The sequence below is a fragment of the Gavialis gangeticus genome, unplaced genomic scaffold (assembly GCF_001723915.1).
Source record: "Gavialis gangeticus isolate Ggan-Ray unplaced genomic scaffold, GavGan_comp1, whole genome shotgun sequence".
Lineage (NCBI taxonomy): Eukaryota > Metazoa > Chordata > Crocodylia > Gavialidae > Gavialis > Gavialis gangeticus.
In genome coordinates this window covers 51222450-51247706 of record NW_017728994.1, presented here as the reverse complement: position 1 = coordinate 51247706, position 25257 = coordinate 51222450, and the positions used below count along the sequence as shown (strand labels likewise).

Sequence of the window (25257 nt, the reverse complement as noted above, 5' to 3'; positions counted from 1 at the left end):
CCCCCCCCCCCCCCCCCAATGTTGCATCCCAAATGTGCTGCAGTAGGTCCTCTGGGCTTTATAATACATATGGTTTGGACTTCTGCTATGAATGACAGCCGGGGAGCTATAGGAATCAGGTAAACCACGTTCTGCTCCCTGCTTTCCCACCTGGTCATTGCGTGGCCTTGAGTAAGTCTGTCCAGGCAATGTGGTTTATCTGATGAAGCACCCCAGTGCATCCTGGGACTCCCAAGTGGAAGCGAAGGGGAGCATGGGAGCTTCACCCTCAGATGCAAAGTTAATGCCGTTAGGGTAAACTCTCGTCTCAAAACCTCAGCACTTGGTTGCAGAGAAGAGAGAGACGAATGCCTGCAGTTCATTTGAATACTAATACAGTCCCTGCAGGCAAAGCAGTAAATTGGCCTACTAGAATAAAACACTTCCACTGGAAGTTCACTCCTAAGTAGCTCAGCGATCATTTACATAGCTAAAGTTTGGAAGACCAGCCCTTGATATGGGTGGGTGTGTGACAGAGACATTTATTTGGCTGGATATCAGTTGATCATCTACCGGAGCAAGAAAGGGAAGGGGGGAAAAAAGCAAAACAGCAGTGATGCGGTGGCAGAAAATTCTGGCCTGTCGGTATTTAACGAGCATTTCTGTCTATTTTGCTTTTTCCTCTGGTGCATTGATTTGCATATTGATTTTTTAAAAAAAATTAAATGTAATTTTGCTGCTCTCTCATCACACGGAGGGCTAGGTCGTTAGTGGGTGTTGATCGTTATGTTATGCTGCTTTGCAGCAGCTAGAAATCTGGCCCGGAGTTTTTAATGACCGGGTTTCACTCCTCTGTTCTTCCATGTGGTGCGTTGGTAGGAAGCGCAGAAGAGTCAGTGCTCTGGAAGAGACCAGGATACGGCAAAAAAGTCCAGTCTCATGGAGGACGGGATTGAAGCTTCCCCGTCCACTCGAGTCTGCTGATGTGATATAGAGCCAGATGTTGACCCATCAGGCTGCTGTGGAGTCAGCCCTGGCACCTGCCCTGGGACCCATTAAAAGCCAAGAGCTTAAGAGTAACAGCTGGGGATGAACCTGGAGCAGCCTCACTGATGAACTCCCCACTTCGGCGTACATCAGCACTCAGATGGGCAAGACGTGGGTGGGACGTGCTCGGTCCCATCCTCACTGAGACCTGCTGCTGTCACAATAGAGCCAAGCCCAAATAACCCCATCTGTGCTGTTGTATGGCTTCCAGAGACCCCAGGTTACCATGGAGAAGACGAGAGGAAATTTCTTTCTGACCATCAGCTTTTGCCCTGCAAAATGCCTATTGTTAGTGTTTCTAATGGTATGCTGCCTGGTGAAACTGCAGGTAGTATTCTCGTTTGTTGAATGAAGAAATAATAGTGTCGATGTACAATTCAACAGTGGAGCCATGGGGATAAAATCAGGTTAGTGAGATTTCATGGCAGAGGCAACTGGATTCGCGAAGAGAGCTCTACGGGGCTCAGCGTGGGCAGGCTTTACCGTAATGCATCCTTGTAAATACTTCCCTAAGTAGGATATTTTTTATGCCCTTTTCTCCTTCAAGGCAATGAGGCAGGGGGATAGCAGGAGAGGGAGAAGGTCCCAGGGTAGATGAGGAGAAAAGAAATGGTTGCAAGGAGGGGAGAGTAAAGTCCAAGTGAGGACGGGGGGTTGGGAAGGCGCAATAAGGACCGTTGTGCTCTTGGAGACAGCCGGCACTCTGCTTTAACAGATGAAAATGCTCCTTCCTTCCCCATAAGGAGTTCCCAGAGGTGAGGATGCTACGGATCACATGGGAAGCCAGGGACGGAGGAGAGCCGGGGTCTCCAAGCAAACGCCCCTCGTGAAGCCACGCGAGGTCTGGCTGCAGGAGATCCTCTCAGGAGAGGGAGATTGAATGAGGCTGCTTCTTGGGGAGTCCCGGGGAAGTCCCCCCCTCCAACAGGGTGCTTGATCCTTGTGTGAAATGAATATACCTCCCCTGCCTGCCCCAAATGGACTGGCTGCCTCCTCCTATGCATCACGAGTCTACATTCATATGTTGCGGACAGTCGCGTGCTTTCCCCCAGGCTCCCTGCTATCCAACCTCCAATGAAATCCATGGATGCTGATGTACTAATTTCCATGGGCATTGGAGGTATAGATAAGTAGGGCTGGAAGGGCCGTCTAGTCCAGCCCCCTGCTCAAAGCAGAAGCATTCCTGTCTAAACCATCCCAGACAAGCTCTTAGACAACCTTTTCTCGCGCTCTGTTCCAGCCCTTAGCTGCCTTCATGGTCAGAAAAAATGTCAAAAAGGTCAGAAAAAAGTCCATTTTAGGCTGGACATAAGGAAAAATTTCTTTACCGTCCGAGATAGACTCCCCCCCACCCAGAAGTGGTGCAAACACCTACTCTGGATACGTTTAAGAAACGCTCGGATGCTGATCTTGCTGATCTGACCCCAGCTGACTTCCTGCCCCTGGGGCAGGGGGCTGGGCTTGATGATCTCGTGAGGTCCCTTCCAGCCCTAACATCTATGAAATCTATGAAAATCCTTCCTAATTAGGAGTCAGGTATCCAGATCTGAAGTATAAACCCAAGGAATACCCTACAGCAGGATGTCCCACTGGCTTTTGGGGGTCATTTTCTGAATGGGGTTTAAGTCTCTCTCTACGTTGGTAAGCTGGAGCTCTGATAACATCCTTCCAGTAACGTCCCCCTTCCCTGTTCTTGAACCACCAGCACTCCACTGAGAATAAATGCACCTCCCTTCAGCTTCATCCATACAGCCCTTGAGCCAGCCAGAAATAATTGATCCAACTCAGCAAACTTCTTCCTTGGCTCTTAAACGCAGATTCTGCACAACAGCAATAGTTCATGCTTCCCCTTGTCCTCACCTGTTTATCTTCTTGGGTTTCATGCATGGGACATCTCTTCTGTCCTGACCTTTCACAAGGTTTCTTGCACCTTCTTTAATACTAAGGAGAGGATCCTGAACTAGATAGAGTCTTTCACACTCTTCTGGGCACTGGCCTGATGAAAGATGGCAGCGGCTATGTTCTTCTCTCTAGGCACAACCTGGCCTTGTTGTTATTGTATATTAAAAGCAGCAGCTGTTGTTGGAGGTAAGGATGCTAGAAATGAGAAGCATAATGTCCTAATTACCTATGGCAGGGAAAACATCTGTGTGGGAAAAGTAATGAAATTAATTCCAGAGCTTAGCAACTGAATACATTAATTGACATTAATTAATGCTAAATTGCAAGGCGCTTCCTATGGAATCATATAAAAGTCCCCAGGAATTGAATGCCAAAAGAAATCAGCGTGTTAATGTTCACACAGTGAAGCCCCAGGAAAGAGAAGAGGGTTGGCCTTTTGCATGAAGCTTAGTGTTTCCTTTATTTTCAGTTTCCAAAGAAGAAAAGAATTTTGCTGCAGTAAAAAAACCCGAGACCACATCTCAGAATTTAGTCTGACTATCACGGGCATTTAGCGTAAGTAGTGACTCCAAGGTTTGGCCCGTTATGGACCGCTAGGAGCATTTGGCAGTGGGAAGCATTTAGTTTTCCCTTGTCAGATCTGACAGCTGCACCTACGGCCAAGCCAGCCCTGGGTGTGCATTGTTTGGAATCAGAGAGCATGCACGATCGCTGCTGTGCCGCACTGCACAGACATGGCAAGGCAGAGGGATTGCAACCGATCACTGAGGCCACCCTCCTGCACTAAGGCCGGTTGAATACCCATAGATCAGGGGTGCTCAACACCTAGCCTGTGAGTCAGATCTGGCTCCTGGCACCATGTCATCTGGCCCCGTGTGCATGACCTGACCCTAGTGCATGGGGCAAGGCAGAGGCAGCACAAGGCCCTTGGAGCCCAGTCCCCCCATGTGGGGAGAGGCAGTGCAGGACCCCTGGAGTCCCATCGTCACATGTGGGACTGGTGGGCACTGCTGACATAGACCATCCCAGATGGATATTTGTCTAACCCAGTCTCTCTTCTCTCTCTAGTATAACTTCTCTATGCAACTTCTTCAAGAGTTACACTGCCCGGATAGTGTCTGTATGCCAGAGGTGTCAAATATACAGCCCACAGGCGAGATGCAGCCCCTGAAGCCGTAGGATCCAGCCCCTGGGATGCTGGACTGACTCCATGTGCCACCTACCAACCCAGTGCTGCATACGATGTGTGGGCTGCATGCACCCACATGTCACATGCACCCCAGACAGTGCCATCTGCAGTGCTGGGTCCAGCCCACACATGTGCCAGCCCTGCACACTGTGTACCCAGAAAACTCTGTGACCAGCATGTGATGCACATGGTATGTTGGGCTGGACTGGCTGTACATGCTACAGAGCCAGCACAGGGTGCACAGGCTGGCCCTGATGCTGTAGATAGCACAGGAGGTTGGTTCAGTTTGCATCCTGGACCCACTGCACCATATGCAGCACCAGGTCCAGCTCAGGCACCACTGGCAGCATGTACTCCATGCCAGCCTCGGGGTCCAGTGCATGCTTGACCTGTCCATGTGGGTGCTGCACAGGGGATTGGGTCCAGTCAGACTCACACACCGTCCCAGTGATGCTTTGAGCCAGAAGAGTTTCACACTTCTGCTCTATACCCTTGGATAGAGAGAACAAGTTCACTCAAGGGGCAGAAGGACTCCTGAGACTTGTAACCCATTACCTCCAAAAGAGTTGGCGCGCAAAGCCGAGGAGTAAAGAACGAGTGACCTGGAAATCGAGGTTCTGATCCCAAAAACACTCTTGTCGTGGGCATTGTTCTTATTCCTGAAAGGGAACACAGTCTGTGGTAGCATGGGTATATCGAAGCTAATGGCTCAGTTTGGGCTTGGGGAGGAATTTTCCCCCACCCTCAGTATATATTGCCTTTTTTCTGTCTCTTCTTTCTCTGTAGCCCTCAGATTTATGTCCCATGATCAGCGATTGTAAGGGAGGAAGGCGCCAAATGTGTGCAGATTCTCTTCCATCTTCCCTTTTAATTTTTTTCACTTTACCAGGACTGTGCGGAAATGACCCTGAGGTTTCTCAAATTCATTAGGATGAGATGATTAATGTGTATGCATGTCTCCGATTGCCCCCTGGTGGCTGACTGAAAGAAAATCATCTTACTGAGAGCTAAACCGTTCTCCGATCAAGATGAATGGATTATTTTAATTAATGGTCTGTAATAAGGTTCAGAACCACAAAGCATTATACACTTTACTGATGATAATACCTTGCATTTTACACGTTCGAAGTGCCTTGCAAAGGCAGGGCCAAATTCATTCCTCCTTTAACTTCACCCAGACCCACAGACTTGCTATTCTGCATGTCTGCCTTTTAAACAGAAGTCAACCTCCTTGGGGGGAAAAAAAAGGGAAAAGACATTTTAAATGATGGATTTTAATTAGATAAAGATTAAATGGTCACCGATGAAATCCCAGCTATTTCAATTTCAATGAAAAATGTTCTGTTTCTCTGATCAGAGGGATATAATTATACCAGGCAAGGGGCCGTGCTACTCCAAAGAGGAAGACTATTAGACATAGCGCCAAGATGAAATACCATTTAGAGGTTCTGTCATGCCAACATTAATGCTAAAATGCTAAAATTTCCCTTGCTGGAAATGAGCTTTGCCCTCAAACGAGCCACAGCTGCTTAATTGAGCTAACTATGAAACAGAGAGCCCGATTCTCCATTCTGGTTAAAGTACCCTCCTACAGTGCCATAATTTGTGGGGGTGGTAGGCAGGTCAGGGCATGTGATAATCACCCCAAAACAAGAGTTACGGGGCCCTGTGTTTTGCCACTCAATAGCAAGGCTGTTATAGTCACTTCAGGAGCTGCAAAGCCCCCAAAAATTTAGGGTCTTAATACAGGACCGCCTTTATACTCCCTCCGTTACTATGACAGGCCCTGCTTCTGCATGGGCTCAAGGATAGATTTAAGTTCAAGCCAATGAATAGATTGGTTGAACCCAGAGAGTATAGTCATGTGTGTAAGGTTAAAAGTGAGGCTAAGTATTTACCGGTGCAGAGGCAGCGGTATTACACACTGCTGGGCAGAAACACTACCTCCAGGGCCATCGTAAAGCAGAGTATCGCCTCATGCAATTGAACCACTTCTGCTGGCTGGACATAGAGCAGAATGGCCGCGATACTTCTGGTTTTATCTTAAGGTGCCTGTGAAAGCTGAGCAGTCCTGCCATTGCTGGGGATGTAGAAGCCAAAGGGCAAAGTACTGGGCAGTGGTTTGGGGGCCTTCCAGCCTTTCCATCTCTCTTGTCTGCACAGGCTAAAATGGCCAAAGCAGCCTAGGATCGACCTGGGGTCTACACTCCCCTAGCAGTCCTGGAGTACTAGAATGGCATTTTGAGGCCTGCAATGCGAGAAACTATACTCTGGGTCTGTCCTCCTCACTCTGGGTACCTGATTGGCCTACTGCTGGTCCCAAGAGGGGCAGAGTAAAGGGTATGATAGGGCTAGCCTGGCATACAAACACAGCCACACTGTGTTCTTCTCACCCAAGGCTGAAAATATGACTCCATCTTCCCCTAAACCACATATTTCATTCCTTAATTTATATTCATTTGCACTATTAATTATAAGTTTTTGTGGGGGCGAGGACTGTGCTGTGGTTTGTACAGAGCCTAGCGCACTGGGGTCTCATTCCGGGATCTGGGCTTTTGGGCACGTTTGCAATACAAAAGGATGATCTCTGGCCTCCAGAGCTTTGGGCAGGCATGTTTTAATATCATTTGAAACAAAAATCAAATAAAAGGTCAGACCAGGTTGAGGAGAAGGAAGGTGGGAATATGGCATTGGATGCAGTGGGGATAAAGAGAGTCTGTGCTGATCACCTTCCTTGTACTGACTTTTATCCTTGTGCTTGCAGATGCTCAATACATCACCTGCCGGGTGCAGAATTGCACAGAAGCCACCCGGAGCAAGCCGTTCCCAGGCTACATTGACCCCAACTCCCTGATTGTCCAGGATGACTATGTGTTTGTTCAGGTGCGGATCATCCACATCTCTTATTGAGCCAAAATGATTCTCTCCCCCTCCCCTTTTATGAGTATAGAAGTTACAACACACATGCAATCAGCATGACAATCTTGAGTCCCTGTAAGTAGTGCTGGGAAGAGCATCAGCCCATCAGAATGCTAATTGGTTCATTCTAACTCTGCCTCAAGTATCCTATCAACATGGGGTCATGAAGGTCCTGCCTGAAGCATCTAGGATATGCACTGGAGTCATCCGCATTGGCAATCAGGCAGCCTCATCACGCTTTCCAGGAGGTGCTCCTGTGACATCAGGCTGCAAGCTGGCGTGTCCCTCACTCACTATCACAAGTGCAGGAGACCAATCAAGGCTTTTATTGAGAGAGGAGGAGAGAGGGAGATGGAAGGAAGGGCTGGGGGATTAATCAGCCATTATTGTCATGCCTCCACCAGGGAGATTGTGAGAAAGATGGAGATGAGCTGCATTTGCCCAAGCTCTATTCTAGGTGAGAGCCTGGGAATGCATCCAAACTGCTGTGGTTTGCTTTACCCTGTTGCTACTGTCCGTTCAGTAACAGAGTTGGGGGGAGAAGTGCAGAGGAAGAAGTGCAGAGGAGCTAGGAACAATCTACATTTCCAAGATTTAATATTTCTGGCTTGCTTAAGTGGAGGCGTTGTCTTTTTCAGGGTCTGCCTGTGTCCTGCTCAGGTTAACTGTGCTAATTAACTCAGGCTGACTAATGCAGTCATAGGCCTCATCCAGGCAAGAGTGGATGTTTGGTTCCCCAGGGACAACTAGTGGCAATGCACCTTGTACTGCAGCTAGTTGTCCCTGGGGAGCACCTGTGCCACACGCCCTCTGGCACATGGCAGGTTACCTCAAGTGGGGTAGGGGAGGCTGGGGCCAAAAAAAACCCCCTATGCTGCTCCTTGCATCACGAAGAACAGCTGAATGCATGATATGTGGCACCACAGACATGCCTGGACGTGGCCATAAATGTCGGGCCATGCTCGCCTGGATGTGGCCATAAATACTATTTAATTTCATACACTGACTTTTGTTGCAGGATATAAGCACGTGTGGTTTGGCCCAAGTATAAATGCACATTGGTGAGGTATCTAGACTAGCATTTACAATTGTGTTAGCTTTTGTGAAAGCAGAGCCACAAACAATAGCCTAGACCAGTGCGCCACAGCACCCTAGAGCACTGTGACATCCTATAAGGATGCTGTGGGATGCCATGCAATATTAACACTGTTAGGTGTGCAAATTCCTGTTCTCAGCCTCCAGCACTCTGGTTGGGCATGTTTTAAAATCATGTGGAATAAAATAAAACAAATGAACAAGAGACTTCCAGTACAAATCCAAAGTGTCAAAAACTTTCTGACTTGTTTTGGTCATTCTGAGTCCTTCGCAACAGGAATTGCTCCATTTTTTCTTTCAGTAGTCACAAAACAAATGAAAGCTAAGAACTGGCCTTTTCCAACGGTTGCCTTAAGGTTCAAAACCACTGGTCTAGAGTTTCACTAATTTCAGACTGAATAGTGGTAGTAGCAATATGGCTGACTCAATACTTAAAGATCTTCTATTAATGCGGTAGCTTCAGTATCGTTGTATAAGCACCGAGATGCTGGAGGTGACTTCTCTTTGATGTTCTGATTACACCTGTGATATATATGGTCACAAAAACCATGTTAATCCTACAGCTTTTTTCAAGATTCCTTTCTGAGTAATTACTTTTTAACTTCTTAGCTAACTCTTCTGTTTCACTATGTTTCATTTCCTTTCTTAGGCCATTGGGCCGTGTTTTATAGACAGTTAAATATAGGCTTCATTCCATCCCAGAGGTAGCTGCATTTCAATTAAGAAGGGAAATATTCCCTCTAAGTTTGCCCTTATCCTCCAGGAGCATTGCGAGGCTTAATTTGTTAATGACTGTGATGTACTTTGAGATCGGAACGACAAAATAGAAAGGGCTTAGATGTAGCGTGTCTTACTTAGCCATTGAAATGGTATCCTCTAAAATCTAAGTGGCTGAACTCTCCGGATGCCTGAAAGAGGAACAGAATTAATTGCCCATTAGAACTAATCTTCATTTACAGAAATGAAGAATTTCAAATATATTTGCTTGTGGGGTTTTTTTTGTCTTCTGTTTGAGCTGGCAATCAGTTAATTATGGATGGAAGTTATATGAGATGATTTAATTTTTCTTAATCTATTATGAATTTAACCTCTGTGTACAATTCATTTTGAATAACTAACAATAGAGCATTTTAAAACACCCATGATGGCAAAACATCTTGGTTGAAACTGTACTTAAAACAATTAAGGCAAACTTCTGCATAAGGGATCTCTTAGAGTTGCCATTCTTGACATTGATATTAACACCTTTCATCTAAGGATTTCAAAGAACTTCACAAACATCGATTAAACTTCACAACATTACGGTGAGCCAGATAATGTTATCAGACCCTTCTTACAGGTGAGAAAAAAAATGAAACATGCCACATTCAATTCCAGGTTTTTCAACGCAATTCCATATATATTTAGGCATCTAAATAAATGGCCAGGTTTTCAGTTCCCGTTGGCTTGGATCGTCTGAAAATCCTTAAGGATAACGGCTTATGCAATGCCGCATAGCAAATCTGCAACGGGGCTGAAGATGCAATCCAGGAATGCCAATCCACTGATCTGCAAAAGAACGAGGGCCCCAATGTACCGTGGTAGTCAGCAATATGTCTGTAAGATTGGGGGATGAAATTTTGGCCTCATGGAAATCAGTAGAGTTTTGCCTTCCTCCGGCCATCACCAGAATTTTGCCCTTTTTCTTTACTTACAAACATTAGGCCCAACACTTACTCTGACAATCTCAGCCGCTGACAGCTTGATGGATGGGTGGGTTTTTTTCCCCACCTATTACTGTGCTGCAGTTTTAAACTACCACCAACATGGTTGCATTTGCCTTTCCATCTTGCCTGACACTTTCCTCTCTGCTTTAAAGGAAAACAATCCTGATCATAAAATTCTCTTTTCTATTGCAGTTAACATCAGGAGGACGGCCACATTATTATGTGTCCTATAGGCGAAACGCGTTTGCACAGATGAAGCTGCCAAAATATTCTTTGCCCAAGGTATATCATTATTGCTGATTTATTCACATACACACACACATGCATATCACAATCCATTCAGAGGGTACCGCTGCCTAGCAGTAATGACAGAATGAGCTTTAATTAACGAAAATATGGCTTTTTTTTAAAGAACATTGCAAGAAGAAAAGAACCTACGGTGATGTCAGCTTTTCAGCTCGTCAAGGACATCAGCATGAAATGTAAATTGATGCTCAGGTCCATGTAAATTACCATTTCATTTTAATCAGTTAACAGGATTTTGGGTGCTTTTTGTCTTAAAACCCTACCCCCCTCCCCTTTGCGTGGGTCACTTTTTGTGTTTTGCCTCATTAGTGGATTTTAATGGGAGCCAAGCAAAGCAATGCTGTGTGTGTCTGCTCCATATCTTCCCTAATTAAGAACAATGGAGAATTAGCATTGGAGCTTGAAAGAATATCATTGCCTCATGGAGCTGAGCTTATAAGAGGCCTATCTAAAATGTGTCAGTCAGGGGGGAAAAAAGAAGAAATGAATGTTTTGCCGCCAGGCTTCAAGCAGCTCCTTAAACAAAAGAGAAAATAGCCGGGCTATTTTCGTTCTTGGTGGAATGTCCTCTTTCCGATTAGGATTCAAGACCACTAGGTAGGTATCCATAATACGACCTCAAAAGTTAAGAAGAAGGTCTGGTGCCTAGGGGACTATCAGGCCCAGTATTGTGGTAAAGATGCAAAGGGGGAGTGAAAATCTGGGTGCAGCTCTTTCATAGTGACTGAGTGCGTGTGGCTTTTTCCCATGCAGCCCTACTCAGGGATGCCATTTGCTTCATCTCTGAGACGGGTAGGGAGGGTTTTCAAAAGGAATTATGTCACTTCAGGAAGACAGAAATGCAGCTTCCGGGTCTCACTCATGACGCTTTACAGAAAGCAGCATGAGTTAGACCGATCCTCTCAGCCCAACAGATATTATCAGATTGAGCTCCAATTTGGAGCCGATCCAGGGAGAGAGGCTGTGTCTCTGCAGCCTTTTCCCCTAGCTCTACTCTCCCTCCCCCCAGCTCCCATGCTGACTTAGGATGGGAGGGGCAAAATGTAGGGGAGGAAGGTCCATTCTGGGGGTTCCCGAGTTGTGATGGGGGTGGGGCAGATTGGAGCCCCCCCACCTCAAGGGGGCTCAAATCCACCCACTGCACCCTCCACTCCCTCCCCCTCTCCCATTGTGAAAACAGTGCCGGTTTCAGCTGATCCCCGCAAGCACAGACAGAAGTTAATGAAGGCGCTCCACTTTGGAGTGCCTTCAGCTGAACTCTCATGCAATAAGGGTTCAGATTTTCACAGGATCAGGCCCCTTTTAAAGTGCTCTGCAGCCATGTAGTTGTGTTTGATCACTGCTGTAGAGTGATTTCAGGGGCCAGATGTGGCTTGTCATTTCTGTCTGTGTCTTCTGGGGTTAGTGCCACAATCCCATTCCCCCTGGTGTAGGGGGACCACAGTTAGTTATCAGCATTAGTTTATACAGCCACGACTTATAGGGTAGCGGGGTGGAAGCGTTGTATCACCCTTTGGCAAAACTCTGTCACTTGATGCACGGCTCAAATCCGTGCAGCACCTAAAATCACCGGTCACTTTTGAACAAAGGGCTCCTTGTACAAAAAGAAAACACTGCCATTCACAAGCAAGAAGGATGCACCCTGTCAGTTCAAGACAGACTTAAAACAGCTGCTTGCTTCAAATAGACTTTCAACAGTAAATTAAATCTTTTGTGGGCCAATTCTTATGAGACCTGTGTAAAGTTATTATGAGACCTGTTCAATAGGGTGCTGAAATCACCTCTGGGAAGGAATGGAGACCCAAAGGATGAGACTATTTGTAACCCCTCTGGGTTGAGACTGTTTTGAGTGAAGCATGTTCCCACCCTATCCTTTTATTATCCATCCATCCATCTCCTCTGAGGTCTCTGGGGACCCGGGGTACGTTAAACTCTGATTAATTTTAGTCTGTTCTCCAGAAAATAGACAGTGGAATAACAAATGCATGCTATTTGATCCAGGAAAGAGTGTGATATGTGCAATCTCATAACATCTTCAAAGGAGGAAAAGCTGCATTTGGTGTGGAAGCGGCTACAGTAAAAACGCATCTGTTTGGGATGCTGCTATCAAAGCAGGAGAGTTGCCTTTATTAAAAATGTACAAAGGGCTGCACTATTGGAAGGAATTGAAGCAAACAGTTTTCTTCATGCCTAGATTATTTTTCATCCCCTCCAGCTAAGGGATGGGACTCAAGTAGGATAAATGAGGCTAGTGGCTCCAAGTGCATTTCACTGAGACTGCGGAACAGGACACCGAGCTTTTCGTCTCTGCATGGCCCTTCCTCTGGTTTTGCACCGCTGAATGGTATTGCTACCCAATGACTGATGGCTTTTGTGCCATGAGTTGGTTGGTGGGTCATATGTCAGCTCACAGAATAGGTCTGGAAGGGGTGTCATCCAGTCTAACCACAAGCACAGATGCAGGGATTCCTAAATGTCCCAATACAGATGCCTACCCAAGCTTCATTTGGAAATATCCAATGAAGGACGTTCTACAATTGACTGAGGAAGCCTCTTGTATTGCTTTGCTGCATGTACAGTCAGGCAAGTTCCACCTCTCTCTTCCCCAAATGTAATTTAAATCTGGGCTGCTGCAGTTTAATCCCAGCTGTCCCTCCCCTTCTTGTGCCATTGCCTGCATGGATTGACACTGCCTAGCAATCTGAACGTTACCTAATGCAGTTCAGAGCCCACGGCCGATGAGTCTAAAGGTCGTCTTAGCTCTGGAGACGGTGTCTCTAGATCTTTGTTGAGGCACATAGTTTGTTCCCATGATGGGAACCAGCAATGGGAACCATATTGCCATGACATGCGGAAGATGTTCATGATCACTGCAGCAGGGTTCATAACACTAAGTCATTGAAGGGCATGTGTATACTTGACAATATTTCGGTGGAAACACTTGAATACACCCTGTTTTTAGATAAACCTTCAGCTTCCAACCGCACCTGAATTGGCCTGCCCATCTGTAAACCAAGAGGCAGACACAACAGGCTTTCCTAAAGCCAACTCATTATTACCAACCCAAGATTAACAGCAGTGGAAAGGCTCTGTGCATGTCATCCATTTTAAACTAGTGCCTTCTTACAACCCCAGAAACCACATCCCTATAAAGGAAGCAGTAGCCACCAAAATCCTAAAGTAGAGAAACTTAAAAACAGCCGACAGTCCCCACAATTGACAGGATAAATCAGGCATTACATTTCTGCTATTAAACTTGCCGGGAGGAAAAAGTTCCCTGACCAAGTGAGAAAAGGGCATTTGCTGCGTGTTAGCAATTCAGAGAGCATTGCCCTTTAGCCCTTCAGAGACACCCAATCAAATTCGTGTGCATAATATTGCTTTTTCTCTTGTCTTCGGAAAGACACGAAGGGCAGGTGGTAGAACTGCATGTTAATGTATAATCCACAGTGCAGAGCTGCAGAGCGGGAAACTTCCCATGGCCCTTATAGTCAGATCCATAGACATCCCCTAAAGGGGGTAATTACAGATCAGTACTAGCACCGTTAGGTGTACAAACACCTACACATGATTCACAAGATAAACCCAGAGATTTCAAATAGGAATCCATAGTGTCAAACACATCCTGACCTGTGCTGTTTCTTTCTGAGTACTTTGAAACAGGGGACTTGCTCTATTATTTTTTCCATTGTATAAAAAAAAAGAGTGAAACTTAAGAAGTGGCTTTTTCTGAGAGGTGCCTTGATTCTCACAAGGGATGCCTAGAGTCTGAAAAATGTTGAGAACTACTGTCATAGATACTGCCATTTAGAAGAAAAGTTTCTCTTCTCTTCGTTCCTCAGTGTGAGAGGTACTTGTTTCTTTTTAGGGAGGCTCATCTTTATTGATGGTGCTTCCCTATCCAGTCCCCTTCATGGAGCAGTGAGGGGTTTCACTGTAGTATTTATCCAGTTGAAATATGCAGCAATTATTCTGTTGTCAGGATGAATCGGGGCGTATAATTTGGTGCTGGTGTTCCTTGCAGCAGGTCTGCTTCTGTTGATACATCAGCCCAGTGATATATTGGGCAGAGAACAGAAAATGGCATCAAGTGAATGTAAACTACCTACACAAGGAAAAGCAGCCCAGGATAATTGGGTTCTCAGAAAGCTATGAGCTCTGATCAGGCATCCTCATGAGGCATTGTGCTCCTTTGCTTTGCAAGGTTATGTGTGGTTAGCCTGCAGGCTTTTCTCCAGCTAGGTTAGACAATGGGGTTTACTCCAAGTTTACTTTTGTAAGCCAAAGGTGGGAAGATACAAGTAAAAAGGAGAGGGAGCCAAGGCTGGTACCCGCAGACTTGGTGCAACAGCGGAGAAGGGATTGGATTAACTAGAAATCCCAACGGCAGCGCTGCAGCTTAAAGAGATATTTAACCACAGGACTTCTCCAAAATAAAGCCTTCAGGAGTGGATAGGACACACTTGGAGTGTATTAAGCCTGGGTAATTTACAGCCTTGTAGACTGCAGTTCATAGGCCAAAGTGAACTTTCTTCTCACTTCTCCATCTGTGTCCCCAACAAGGTCTGACACAACCCTCTGTAGGGTCTGGAAAGGGATTCAGTCTTTCTCCCCATTTGAGTCTTAAATTCCTTCCCTGGAACTTGTGATAATTCTGAAGAAGGCACGTATCCATGAAGATCGGACTGGGACCCCCCCGAAAACCTTTCACACCACCACTGGATGGCAAGTCTAAGCAACAACAGCCTAGGGACTTACGTTTCACAGATCTTCCCAAGCCTAATGCCCCACTGGGCTAGCAGTTTCTGTAGCCAATGGCACAATAAAGAAGCAATGGGTCTAGCATTGAATCCTGTCATTTTTGGCTCTCCAGCCTAAATGGCCAGGTACCCATTTTACAGCTGGTTCATTTGGGAGCAGCCTTCAGCGCAAGTGGGGAATAAATTCATGGCACTGGAGGTGCAGCGAGTGGAGTTTACTGCTCTACCACGGCACTTCAGTGGCCTAGATGTAGGCAGTGGTAAAGGGGATCCACTCCCCATTCTAGTTGGCTTCAGACTCAGTTAGTCATCAGTGACCTCTGTGTGTAGCACTGCTAGCACAAGGATTCATCTGTCTGTCTGTCTGTCTAACATGCTGTTTCATATTTATGGTCATAAGCTGAAATCCAACATTTTCTACTGGCTGACACAATGCGCAACTAATGCATGGAATTTATTGCCATATTTCATGCACGTGCACTGCTTGCATATGTAGTGCAGGTCCATGTCAGAGGTCAAGCTAAATGAGTCCAGAGAAAAGCTGTTGTGGTTGTTACATCCTACTTAGATTCACTCTACAGTCTGTGAGGTTTAGATTGCTACTTGCATATCCTTTCTTACTAAGACTTGCATCAGTCATCATGGATCTTAGAACATGATCATGTAAAAAATCAGAAAGAAGAGTAGTCAATGAATGAATTGTCATATTCCTTTCACTAGTGCTCATGAAATTGGTTTTACTTCCCCTGGATTTGGTCAATGACTAGTAAAAATAAACCCCATTTGGTGAATATATTACTGATTAAAAATAGTAACTTTGATGAATTAACAGTGTTGGAGTGCTGTTGTAGCTGGGATGATCCAGGAATAACATCACCCACAACATTCCTTGTCTCTCATATCTTTTATTGGACCAGCTGCATGGTTGGGGTTGATGCAGACAAGCTGAATGTAAAGCATGCTTCCTCAGATCCCTGATCAAGTCCCATGAATGTCATAACCTTCATGAAATAGTTCTTATACAAAATACCGTTGGCTTTACTTCCAAGCCAAATGATACAATAGGGGCTAGATTCCATTGCATCTTTTAGGAGACCCAGAGTGATGCTATTCCACGTAATCACGTCCCTGAAACACAGTTAATCCAGAAGGTGGCTGGATTCACCTTCTCCTTGCTTTTGTTTTGTAACCCAGTCTTAATGGCCACGTGACAATGTGTTACCAAAGCAGGTGCATGCATGGGTTTAGACCAGGGGTGGGCAAAGTCCAGATACGGCCTGCGGCAGACTCCATTTCCAGAAGCCCCTGCCCATGTCACTGCAGCCAGTTATCATGGAGACCATTGGCGATGCATAGGGGGTGCATGTGGTGCACATGCACCCCCTGAGCTCAGCTGTGCACTCCCTGGAAGGCACCAAGCTACTCTGATACATCTCTGGCTTTAAGATACCTCTTGCACCTTCGCGATCCCAATTACCATTTCTGCTCCTGGAGTCTCCTTGGAAACTGGCTGCAGCGACATGGGCAGGGACTGCTGGGAAGTGGAGTTCAGCTGCTGGCCAGATTCACCATTTTGCCCACCCTGGTTTACAGGGACTTGAGCAGAGTGGAAGAGCATCATACTTAGGTACTTAGGTGCCTAGATGCTGGCCCATTATATCTATGATATTGGGTCCATAGGTGTGTCTGTGTGTGGTCCAGGACATGCAGACTCGCTTGCTTGCTTAGTGTCCTTCATGCCATATAGTATGTGGAGCCTACAAGGAAGTGTCCCCACTCCTCTCTACCAGCTGTTATTCTATCACTGGCCAGTGTATTCTGAATTTCTTCATTTCTTCCCTCTCAGTTGTTCTCTTTGCACCCTGCTGTTTTCCTTCCACCAGTTGCTTTCGAAAAATGTTGGTCTGTGGAGGCGGACATGCCTAAGAACATCTGAATTCCAGCAAGCCAAGGGACAAAAGCCCCATTTCACATCAACTCAGAATTGGCACCATCCTGTTTCTCTGAATTACCAGACTCTTATCAGATGCACTTCGCTGTGATGGAAGCAAGCATGTGCAAGTAAACAGCTATTTGCTCTGACAAAAAAAATCTAGTGGAAAAACTGGGTTAGATGAAAAGTGAATGTTCTTAATCATTACTGCAACATTCAGTGTGAATCAGTGTGTGTGTATGTCTGTGTTATATACAATACACACAGGGCATGTCTACACATGCACTTTAATGTGCATTAGCCTGTTTTAATGCACATTAAAGTGGCACAGAAAAAACATGTGCTTTCACTAATGTGCAGTAAAATAAGGTAATGTGCCTTTCTCTAGTGCCTCACAGTGGAGGTACTAAATTGAATGCACATTAGCAAAAGCACAGTAATGAATGTGTAGACAGATCCACACGTGTGTGTGCGTGCACGTGTATTTGTGTGAACTCTTTTTGTACCATTTGTTTTCAGCTCACCCTTCTGGGCACCAGCTGGATGCTTGAAAACCCACCAGGAAGCAAATTTTTGTAGCATTAACAGAATTACCCAAAGCAGGAGGCAGTGCCAGTTTCTAGAGAGCGTCTTTTCTGATAAAGTTCCAGCTTTGCATATATAACCACCTGGCTGAGTTTCAAACAAGCAACCAAACTTTAGGATACCTACCCAAATAAAAAAAGAGCATTCAGATCTTTTGGGGATCACCTGGTGTTGTGAAAATCTGGATTCCCCTTTCTCCCTTTTCCTCGTTGAGATAAAAGCCCCCCAAAGCTATTGTAATCTATTTGTGGCAGAGGCTGTCTTTGTTATATGTTTGCACAGCATTCAGCTCAGTGGTATCCTGGTCCATGCCGGGGGCTCTTAGGTGCTACTATAATTGCAAACAATAAATAACAATAATAGCAACACAAGCTGCCGAATTTCACCCCATAATTCTTTCGTCTATCCATTTTCCAGCAACTCTTAGCTCCCATGTAAGGCACAAAAAGCAGAGGTATAAGGTGCTGTCTTATATTAGATCTGTAATGTACAGTGAAGGTATAAGATGTTGTCTTATATTAGATCTGTAACGTACAGTGATTTCCTTTAAAGCCTTTTTTGCTGTTGTTGTATGAGATAGAGCAAGTGTGGGGGGGTGAGGGAAAGCAGCACTAACATTATACATTTTTCAATAGGAAACCCCCCCCCACACACTGGTACCATGCAACACTTCTTAAAAGTATTGCCAGTATAAATGTACAATTAACACCTCCTCAGTTAATTACCGCTTTGCAAACTAGCAGAAAGGAAAATGTGTGAAATATTCAGAAGAGAAGATGCGCGATGTACACGAATGTTGTCTACAACTTCTGATTAGACTTTGGCATTGTTATTACATCTCTTGATATTGCAGGACTCAAGCTTTGGCCCCGGAGGAAATACAGTGGGGTTGCCCTACAGTAACATCCTTCTGTGTTTTTTCCCCAGGATATGCACGTTATCAGCACAGATGAGAATCAGGTGTTTGCGGCCGTTCAAGAGTGGAACCAGAACGATACCTACAACCTTTATATATCTGATACCCGTGGGGTCTACTTTACACTGGCCTTGGAGAATGTCAAGAGTAGCCGAGGGCTGGAGGGTAATGTGATGATTGACCTCTATGAGGTATGTCACAAGTGCAAATGACTCACTGCATCCTGGGTGTTCACGGGATGCCAGGAAAATTGCCTTTGTGAGGAACAAGTTTGGTCTCGCAGAACAAGTGTGAAAAGCTGAGTCATTGGGCATCGTCAGGCCATTTTTGTGCTTGAGCAGCCCCTTTTATCCAAGGAGCTCAATGAATCTGGTTAAAAAAAAAAAAATTAAATCCAGATTTTGTACATTTGTGCAAGTTAGGTGCAGATTGAAAGGGCAAGAAGATTCACTGCTGAACTTCTGCATGTGATCTGGAAAGTGAGTCCATGCCATGCTCACAGAAGGGAGGAATTTCAGCAGCCGTGACTTCACGGGGGTGTGGGAAAATAATAGCTGCTGCTGCCAACTGGGCAGACTGGCACCCAGGAGCCAGTGCTGCTGCTCCAGGTTCTGCCAGGCACAAAGCTGCCCTGATGCATCTCTGGTTTAAAGATACCCCTTGCACCTTCATGATCCTTAGCTGCTCTGGGGATTGCACTAGCTGCACCCAGAGAGCCTGCCCAAGAGGTGCCATCTGTTTGAGCCACTGAGCTGTGTCAAATCACCATAGCTTTGCTGTACCATGGCCTCACCCCTGAGATACCCCTCCAGCCCCCAGATCTTTCCCTTTCTGTTCCAGATGGTGCAAAAATGTAATCAACTTCTAATGGGAAAGTCTTCAGCTGGAACTGGGCTTTTTAGGGCCCCATAACACTGCCGTGGTCCTTTTACATGGCGTAAGTGGGCTGAATGACACCGAATGCTAACAGGTGTTTGTAAAAACAATGACCTTGTCTCTGTTCTTCCTCTTTCACTCGTGTATGTCAGCTTTGCAGGCTGGGTTGTCTCTGAACAAGCCACCTTGGGATGCCCATGTAGAAAGCCCAAGTGGGTGTTGTACAAATGCAGGTGAACTGCGGGAGAACAGACATGACTTCCTGATCATCCTGAGGTTTTTTTACTATTCATCTATCTGCAGCTTTGGCAGCCCGTGGAAAAGCTGTTGCCTCTTATTACTGTCAGTTCAAGGAGTGGTTTCGCTGCATTATGTAAAGGTGTCTTACATCTCACGGGGAAAGGAAAGCCTTTGTTTTATTAGGCTGACAGTTCATCGCAAACTTGGAGGGAAATGGATGTGATCAGACAGGTGGCGTCGTATCTGCTGATTACCGAGAGAGAAAGGATATCAGCTGACACGGGCCCTGGCACCAGCCTTCTTTTCAATTTGAAGTTCTGGCTGGAAGGGAGTTGAAAGCCATCCAGCATGGATCTCCCAGTAGGACTGCTGCAGAGGATGAGTGCTTAGGGGGAAATGGAGACGAAGAAGAGAGAGGAAGAAAATGCAGAGATGAATTAAATAGAGGTAGAAATAATGCAAAGCCAGTGCTCGTGTGGAGACAGCGGCGCTTAGGAAAGATGATGTACTTGCAGCGTGGGTCCTGGGGAGGAGGAGATGGTGTTTGGGTTGTCATGCGGGCCGTGGAAGCTGGTCCGGTCTCAGCGAGGGGTGTGTGCCTAGGCCAGACCCACAGCCTAGATTAGTCTACTCCATCAGAGGAACCAGATTGGATCTTATGACGTATTCAAGCTTCTGATATTAGACTCCCTCATGGCACCAAATCAACTACCCTGGAAGCTCATTGATTTCAGCGTGCATAGTTCAGGTCTTATCCGTATAGGAGTTGGCTGGGGGCCTGCAGTGCCCACACAGTACCATAGAAGGGCACAGATGCAATGTTCCTGTGTTTCACCCACAATTGTCCCTGGAGCCCGCAGAGGGTGCGCAGAGGGGCTAGAGGGAGTAAACGCATAACAGGACGGGGCTGGCATGACACCTGCCTCCTCCCCAATCCCAGTCCGTGAGTGATGAACACCCGGGAACGACTGCAGCATGGGGAGTTATTGGCACCACCAAGCAGGCCACCATGGATTAATGCCTCCTACAGCCAGGGCGAGGCAGGGGCCAGTCGGTACCTTTCCGAGTTTGAATCTGGCTCCTACGCTACTCCGAGAGTGCTGCCCTGCCCCATATTCAGGCTGGTTGGAGGGGGTTGAATCCAGCCCATGGAAAGTACCTGCTCACACTGATCATTACTGATCTGCTGAGTAGGTTAAGAAGAAATATTTTTTAACTGACCAGTAACAGTGGCCTGCTTTGGGTGGGTAGGTGTGGTATAGGGGAGCGGTAAAACTCCCAGTGTCCTGTATTGGGGTTGGGGTCGGGGTTGCGGGGAGGGAAGGTATTGCTGGTGTGTATACAGTATGTCTTCTGTGCCTCTGGTAGGAGATGGGGTCTTTTTGTCTTGTTTGTGGCTCTGATGGGAATGAGGTTTGTCTAATATAGGGAATTTAGTACTATATGGAGTCTGCCCTCTATGCGGGGCTTGTAGATGGTCTTGGAGTGGGTGTTGTATTTGCCCTGTGCATGCGAGTTGTATGTTCACTTAGGATGTACACATGTTCACATAGCATGTCTAGTTTTGCTATGTGAAAGGATGTGGACTGATTGGAGAGAGCCCAGAGGAGGGCAACGATAATGGTTCGAAAGCTGGGACACGTGACTTATAAGGAGAAGCTGAGGGAGCTGGGCTTATCTAGTCTGGAGAAGAGAAGATTGAGGGGGGATTTAATAGCAGCCTTGAACTGGGGGGTGGGGGGTTGAAAGAGGATGGAGCTGGATTGTTCTCAGTGGGGGCAGATGACAGGACAAGGAGCAATGGGCTCAAGCTGCAGCAAGGGAAGTTGAGGTTAGGTATTAGGAAAAACTTTCTCACCAGGAGGGTAGTAAAACACTGGAACAGGTTACCCAGAGAGGTGGTGAACTCTCCATCCTTGGAGGTTTTTAAGACGTGGGTTGACAAAGCCTTGGCTGGGATGATCTAGTTGGGGTTGGTCCTGCTCTGAGCAGGGGGTTGGACTAGATGTGACCTCCTGAGGTCCCTTCCTACCTGAATTTTTTATGATTCTGTGATTCAGTATGTGTCTGCAACTGTGCACTGCATGTGACATGCTTGTGAAATGTGTGTGCGCCTGCATGCACATAATATAATGTGTCTATGATTTACACAGACTTTGCATGCCCTCTCCATATGTTTGTGGTTGTGGTTTGTGTGGAGATAGAGGGTATGTGCAGAGCATGCTTCTTCTTGGCATATCTGTAGTTGCACTCAGGATCTGAGGGTTGTGTATAAATGAGTTGTAGAATCAGTGTGGATTGCGCACAAGTTTTGTGCAATATATCTGGAGTGCCTATCTACACCGTGTATACATCTCCAATGTATGTGGGCATGAAGTGCATGTTCACATATTGATCTCCGCTCGGGTGGTGCATATAGTGGGGATATATGCAGTGTGCTGCTTATGTGCACGCCTTGTGAATCTGTACATGTGTAAATGTCTCCTTGCGGGGGTGTATGTGTTCTGTGTGGGGGTCTTTTCCAGTATAAAGCTGTCCAAAGCTGACAATATTACTTACATTTTGCTCACTCTGGAAAAGACTCTCAGGTCACGTCCAGATGAGCACGCATGTGCAGTTTGTGGGGCCTCAACCCTCTTTGCAGCCCCACAAATGGCATGTGTTGCACATTAAACCATGCATGACACTGCTCTATTTGCAGTGTGGGGGCAATGTTTGCTATTGGGGTTTGCCAGTACCAAAATACAACAAAAAAACAGGAAAAAAAGCGGCGCAAAACATGAGAAAATAGTGTGCACTGGAACAAATACAGATAGGGGAGCGGGCAACATGAGGAGACAAGGAGCACCAGCCAAGGGCTGCCTGCTCCCTTGTCTCAAGGCACCCCAGCCAGCCACTCAGCATGGGGGCTTCTCAGCAACTCTGTGCCCCAACCAGCTCCCCTCTCTGACCGCAGCACACGGAGCCCGGCCTGGAGCTAGAAGGAGCTGGGCACCGCTTGTAACAAAGGGCACGTGCAGGGGCGTGCGCTGCAGCACAAAGTAGCAGCACAAATTTGCGTCACTACTCTTTGTGCTGCTGCAAGCACACACCCCTGATCCTCTTGACACAGCCCGAGTCCAAACCCATGGCTGGAACCGAAAAGAAAAAATTCACAGGATTTCAGAACAAATTTATCACCGGATATATAAAAATACTGTTTCATCATTAATGGCCAGCATTTCTCGGGGACTGTAATGCACCCATTTTCAGACCTCAATGGAAAAAATGGACAAATGGAGCTATTGGCTTGAGCCCGGGTTACCTGAGCTCATGGTACATTTTCAGTCGCAGCTGTTTACACCATATCATTGGAAGATGCAGCATCTGCTGCCCATTTCGGTGCCTTTCTGCCTCTTCAGGGAAACCCCAGATGATTTTTTTGGAAAACAAGCAAGTCAGTTTTAAAGATCCCATTTAAAAAACACATATCGTTAGGGGTTTGTTTTAGCAAATACTAATTTTCTGGTTTGTTTGGCATCATTTTAAGAACCAAAGTGTGCTCACCTTGCCTATAGCACCAGTGCCTTAATATTCGTATCAAGAATGAGTAAAGATTTCCATATCTGGCCCTTCTTGAATACTTCCACTGAAGTACTACCCATTATGAGCAAAAGGATCAGAATCTAGACTTACATGAGGCCCCTCTTTTTTTTTTTTCCACTTCATCAAGGAATATCTCGCCGTGCGTGTTTTGCAAAACAAAGGTGTTTCCAGCTTGATCCCGACATTGCTTTGAGTGTTCATCCCCTTAATAATGCACGCGGCCCCGTTTCCCAACCACCAGATGTGTTTGGTTATAGGCAGGTGGGAGTATGGCCCTGTGGGCAATATACAGGCATGAGAATAAAAGGCTTTGGTTCGTAATTCTGGTTTTGCTACCGACTTTCCATAGGATCCCAAGGAAGTGACGTTACCCCTTTGTGCCTTATTTTCTCCCTGCTCAAAATGTGTATCAAATCACCTATATGTGGGGAGTTACAAAGGTTTCTACAGCGCTGATTATGAAGCACTTTGAGAACCTTGGATGAAAGTTGCTCAAGAAACACAAAACAGTCCACGTTACTCTTTTCTATGCAAAACAACACCTGCCAGAGTTTCTGGCAAACGGATGCCGTCTCATTCATCTCTGAAGGGGCTGTCTGGTTACAAAACAATGAGGTTGCCACCTACTACCGTTGCTTATATCATTGCATGTCCTTATGCTCCCGCTAAAGCTTTCTCTCCTATCTATAACTTTCCCATCCATATTGTTCCTCTATGTTATTTCATTATCGCTCCATAAATTTCTTTTGATACCCATTGGTAATTTCTTGCCCTAGAGTTCTTTATGCTGATGTCTCAACCAAGTCCCTGTTGGGTTGGATAGGTAATTACATGCGCGCATAGAGAATCTGAGTCAACTTGACATATTTTTCAGCCATGTCAATTTTTCCTAGGTAGCAGGGATAAAGGGAATGTTCTTGGCTAACAAGAAGATTGACAGCCAAGTGAAAACTTTCATCACCTACAACAAAGGGAGAGATTGGCATTTGCTACAGGCTCCTGACACTGATCTGAGAGGAAACCCTATTCACTGCCTCCTGGTAAGTTGATGTTTTAGAGCAGGGGGAAATGGGGGGGAAAAAATTCCTCTAAGTAATAATGTGATGATGACATCAGCTCTTAAAAATAAATAGGGCATGGATGCATGAAGACGCTGTGGCACGTAGGATGCTGGGGTACAACACAGCCGTGTTTGGGCAGCCAGTGTTTTATGCCAACAGCCAGCTATTGTATGATGAGCGATCACTCGCAAACGAGTAAGGGTGTCTCCAAGGATCTTAATAGTGAGTCCACAGGTGGCTCAATTATATACGTACATACATATATACATACAGGCATACACATATATATATACATACGTATATAAGGCTTCTGTCCCTGCTCGAAGTATGGGGTGAGTGAGAGATGCAGGGGGAGCATGAAGCTGGGAGGCAGGGAGTGAATGGGATGGGGATGGGTAATGAAATGGGAGTGGGGACCAGGTGGTGAAGTGAAGGAAGTCAGCCATTGAAGGATAAGATAAAAAGTTTTGAAGAAATGTCAACTCCTCTTTTTTAAATAAACTCCTCTTTCAACAATAATGTAAGGCAACCTAGGGTGACAGCTTTACTTCAGGCAGCATTTGCTGCACAGACTGGAAATAACAGACTGGTCCCATTAGTGCAAGGGAAAAACGGGGCAGGGCTGGGAAGGGAAAGGACTGGTATGAGATGATAGGGGATTATCTCAGTCGAATGATAGGGGGTTATTTTTTCAATCAAAGTTGAAAGAGGAATACATTTTTTTTAAAGCCTCATGTTTTTATGAAGTGGGACTTGGGATTGGGATGTGGGGGGTGCTGGTCATGCCTCCTGGGGTGGCTGGGAGTGGTGAGGGAAGGTGTTTCTTGGGGAGTTATTGCCCCTGCCCCAGGAAGGAAGCCCCAGCTCATGGGGATCCAATCTGGCCTCCTCCCATGTTCCTTCCCAAAGCCCCTTAGCCACCACTTCTGGCCCCATCTCTGCCCTGCAACTTGCCTAGCTGGCGTGTTCTCTATGGGCTGTTTGCATGGGGTTGATTCCCAGGGGTGGGAAGGGGAGTTGGCTTGATGCCCAAACTGCCCCTTGGGCACTAGACTTCAGGGGGTAGGAAGTCCACACAGAACAGGAGGGTGAGGGAATACAATATACAAGAAAAATTGTTTGTTATAAAGGTGGCTCAGCCAAATGCATCTGATGGTA

General features: G+C 46.2%; 1 protein-coding gene across 1 annotated transcript in view; it reads left to right on the top strand.

Moving 5' to 3' along the window:
• The window catches only part of LOC109287600 (VPS10 domain-containing receptor SorCS1), a 513813-nt gene that overhangs the window by 367990 nt on the left and 120566 nt on the right, over window positions 1–25257 (top strand). Inside the window, exons 7-10 of the mRNA XM_019502777.1 lie at window positions 6882–7000; window positions 10030–10119; window positions 18349–18528; window positions 23932–24078. Of these exons, the coding sequence (XP_019358322.1) occupies window positions 6882–7000; window positions 10030–10119; window positions 18349–18528; window positions 23932–24078 (536 nt within the window). The remainder of the gene's footprint in view (window positions 1–6881; window positions 7001–10029; window positions 10120–18348; window positions 18529–23931; window positions 24079–25257) is intronic.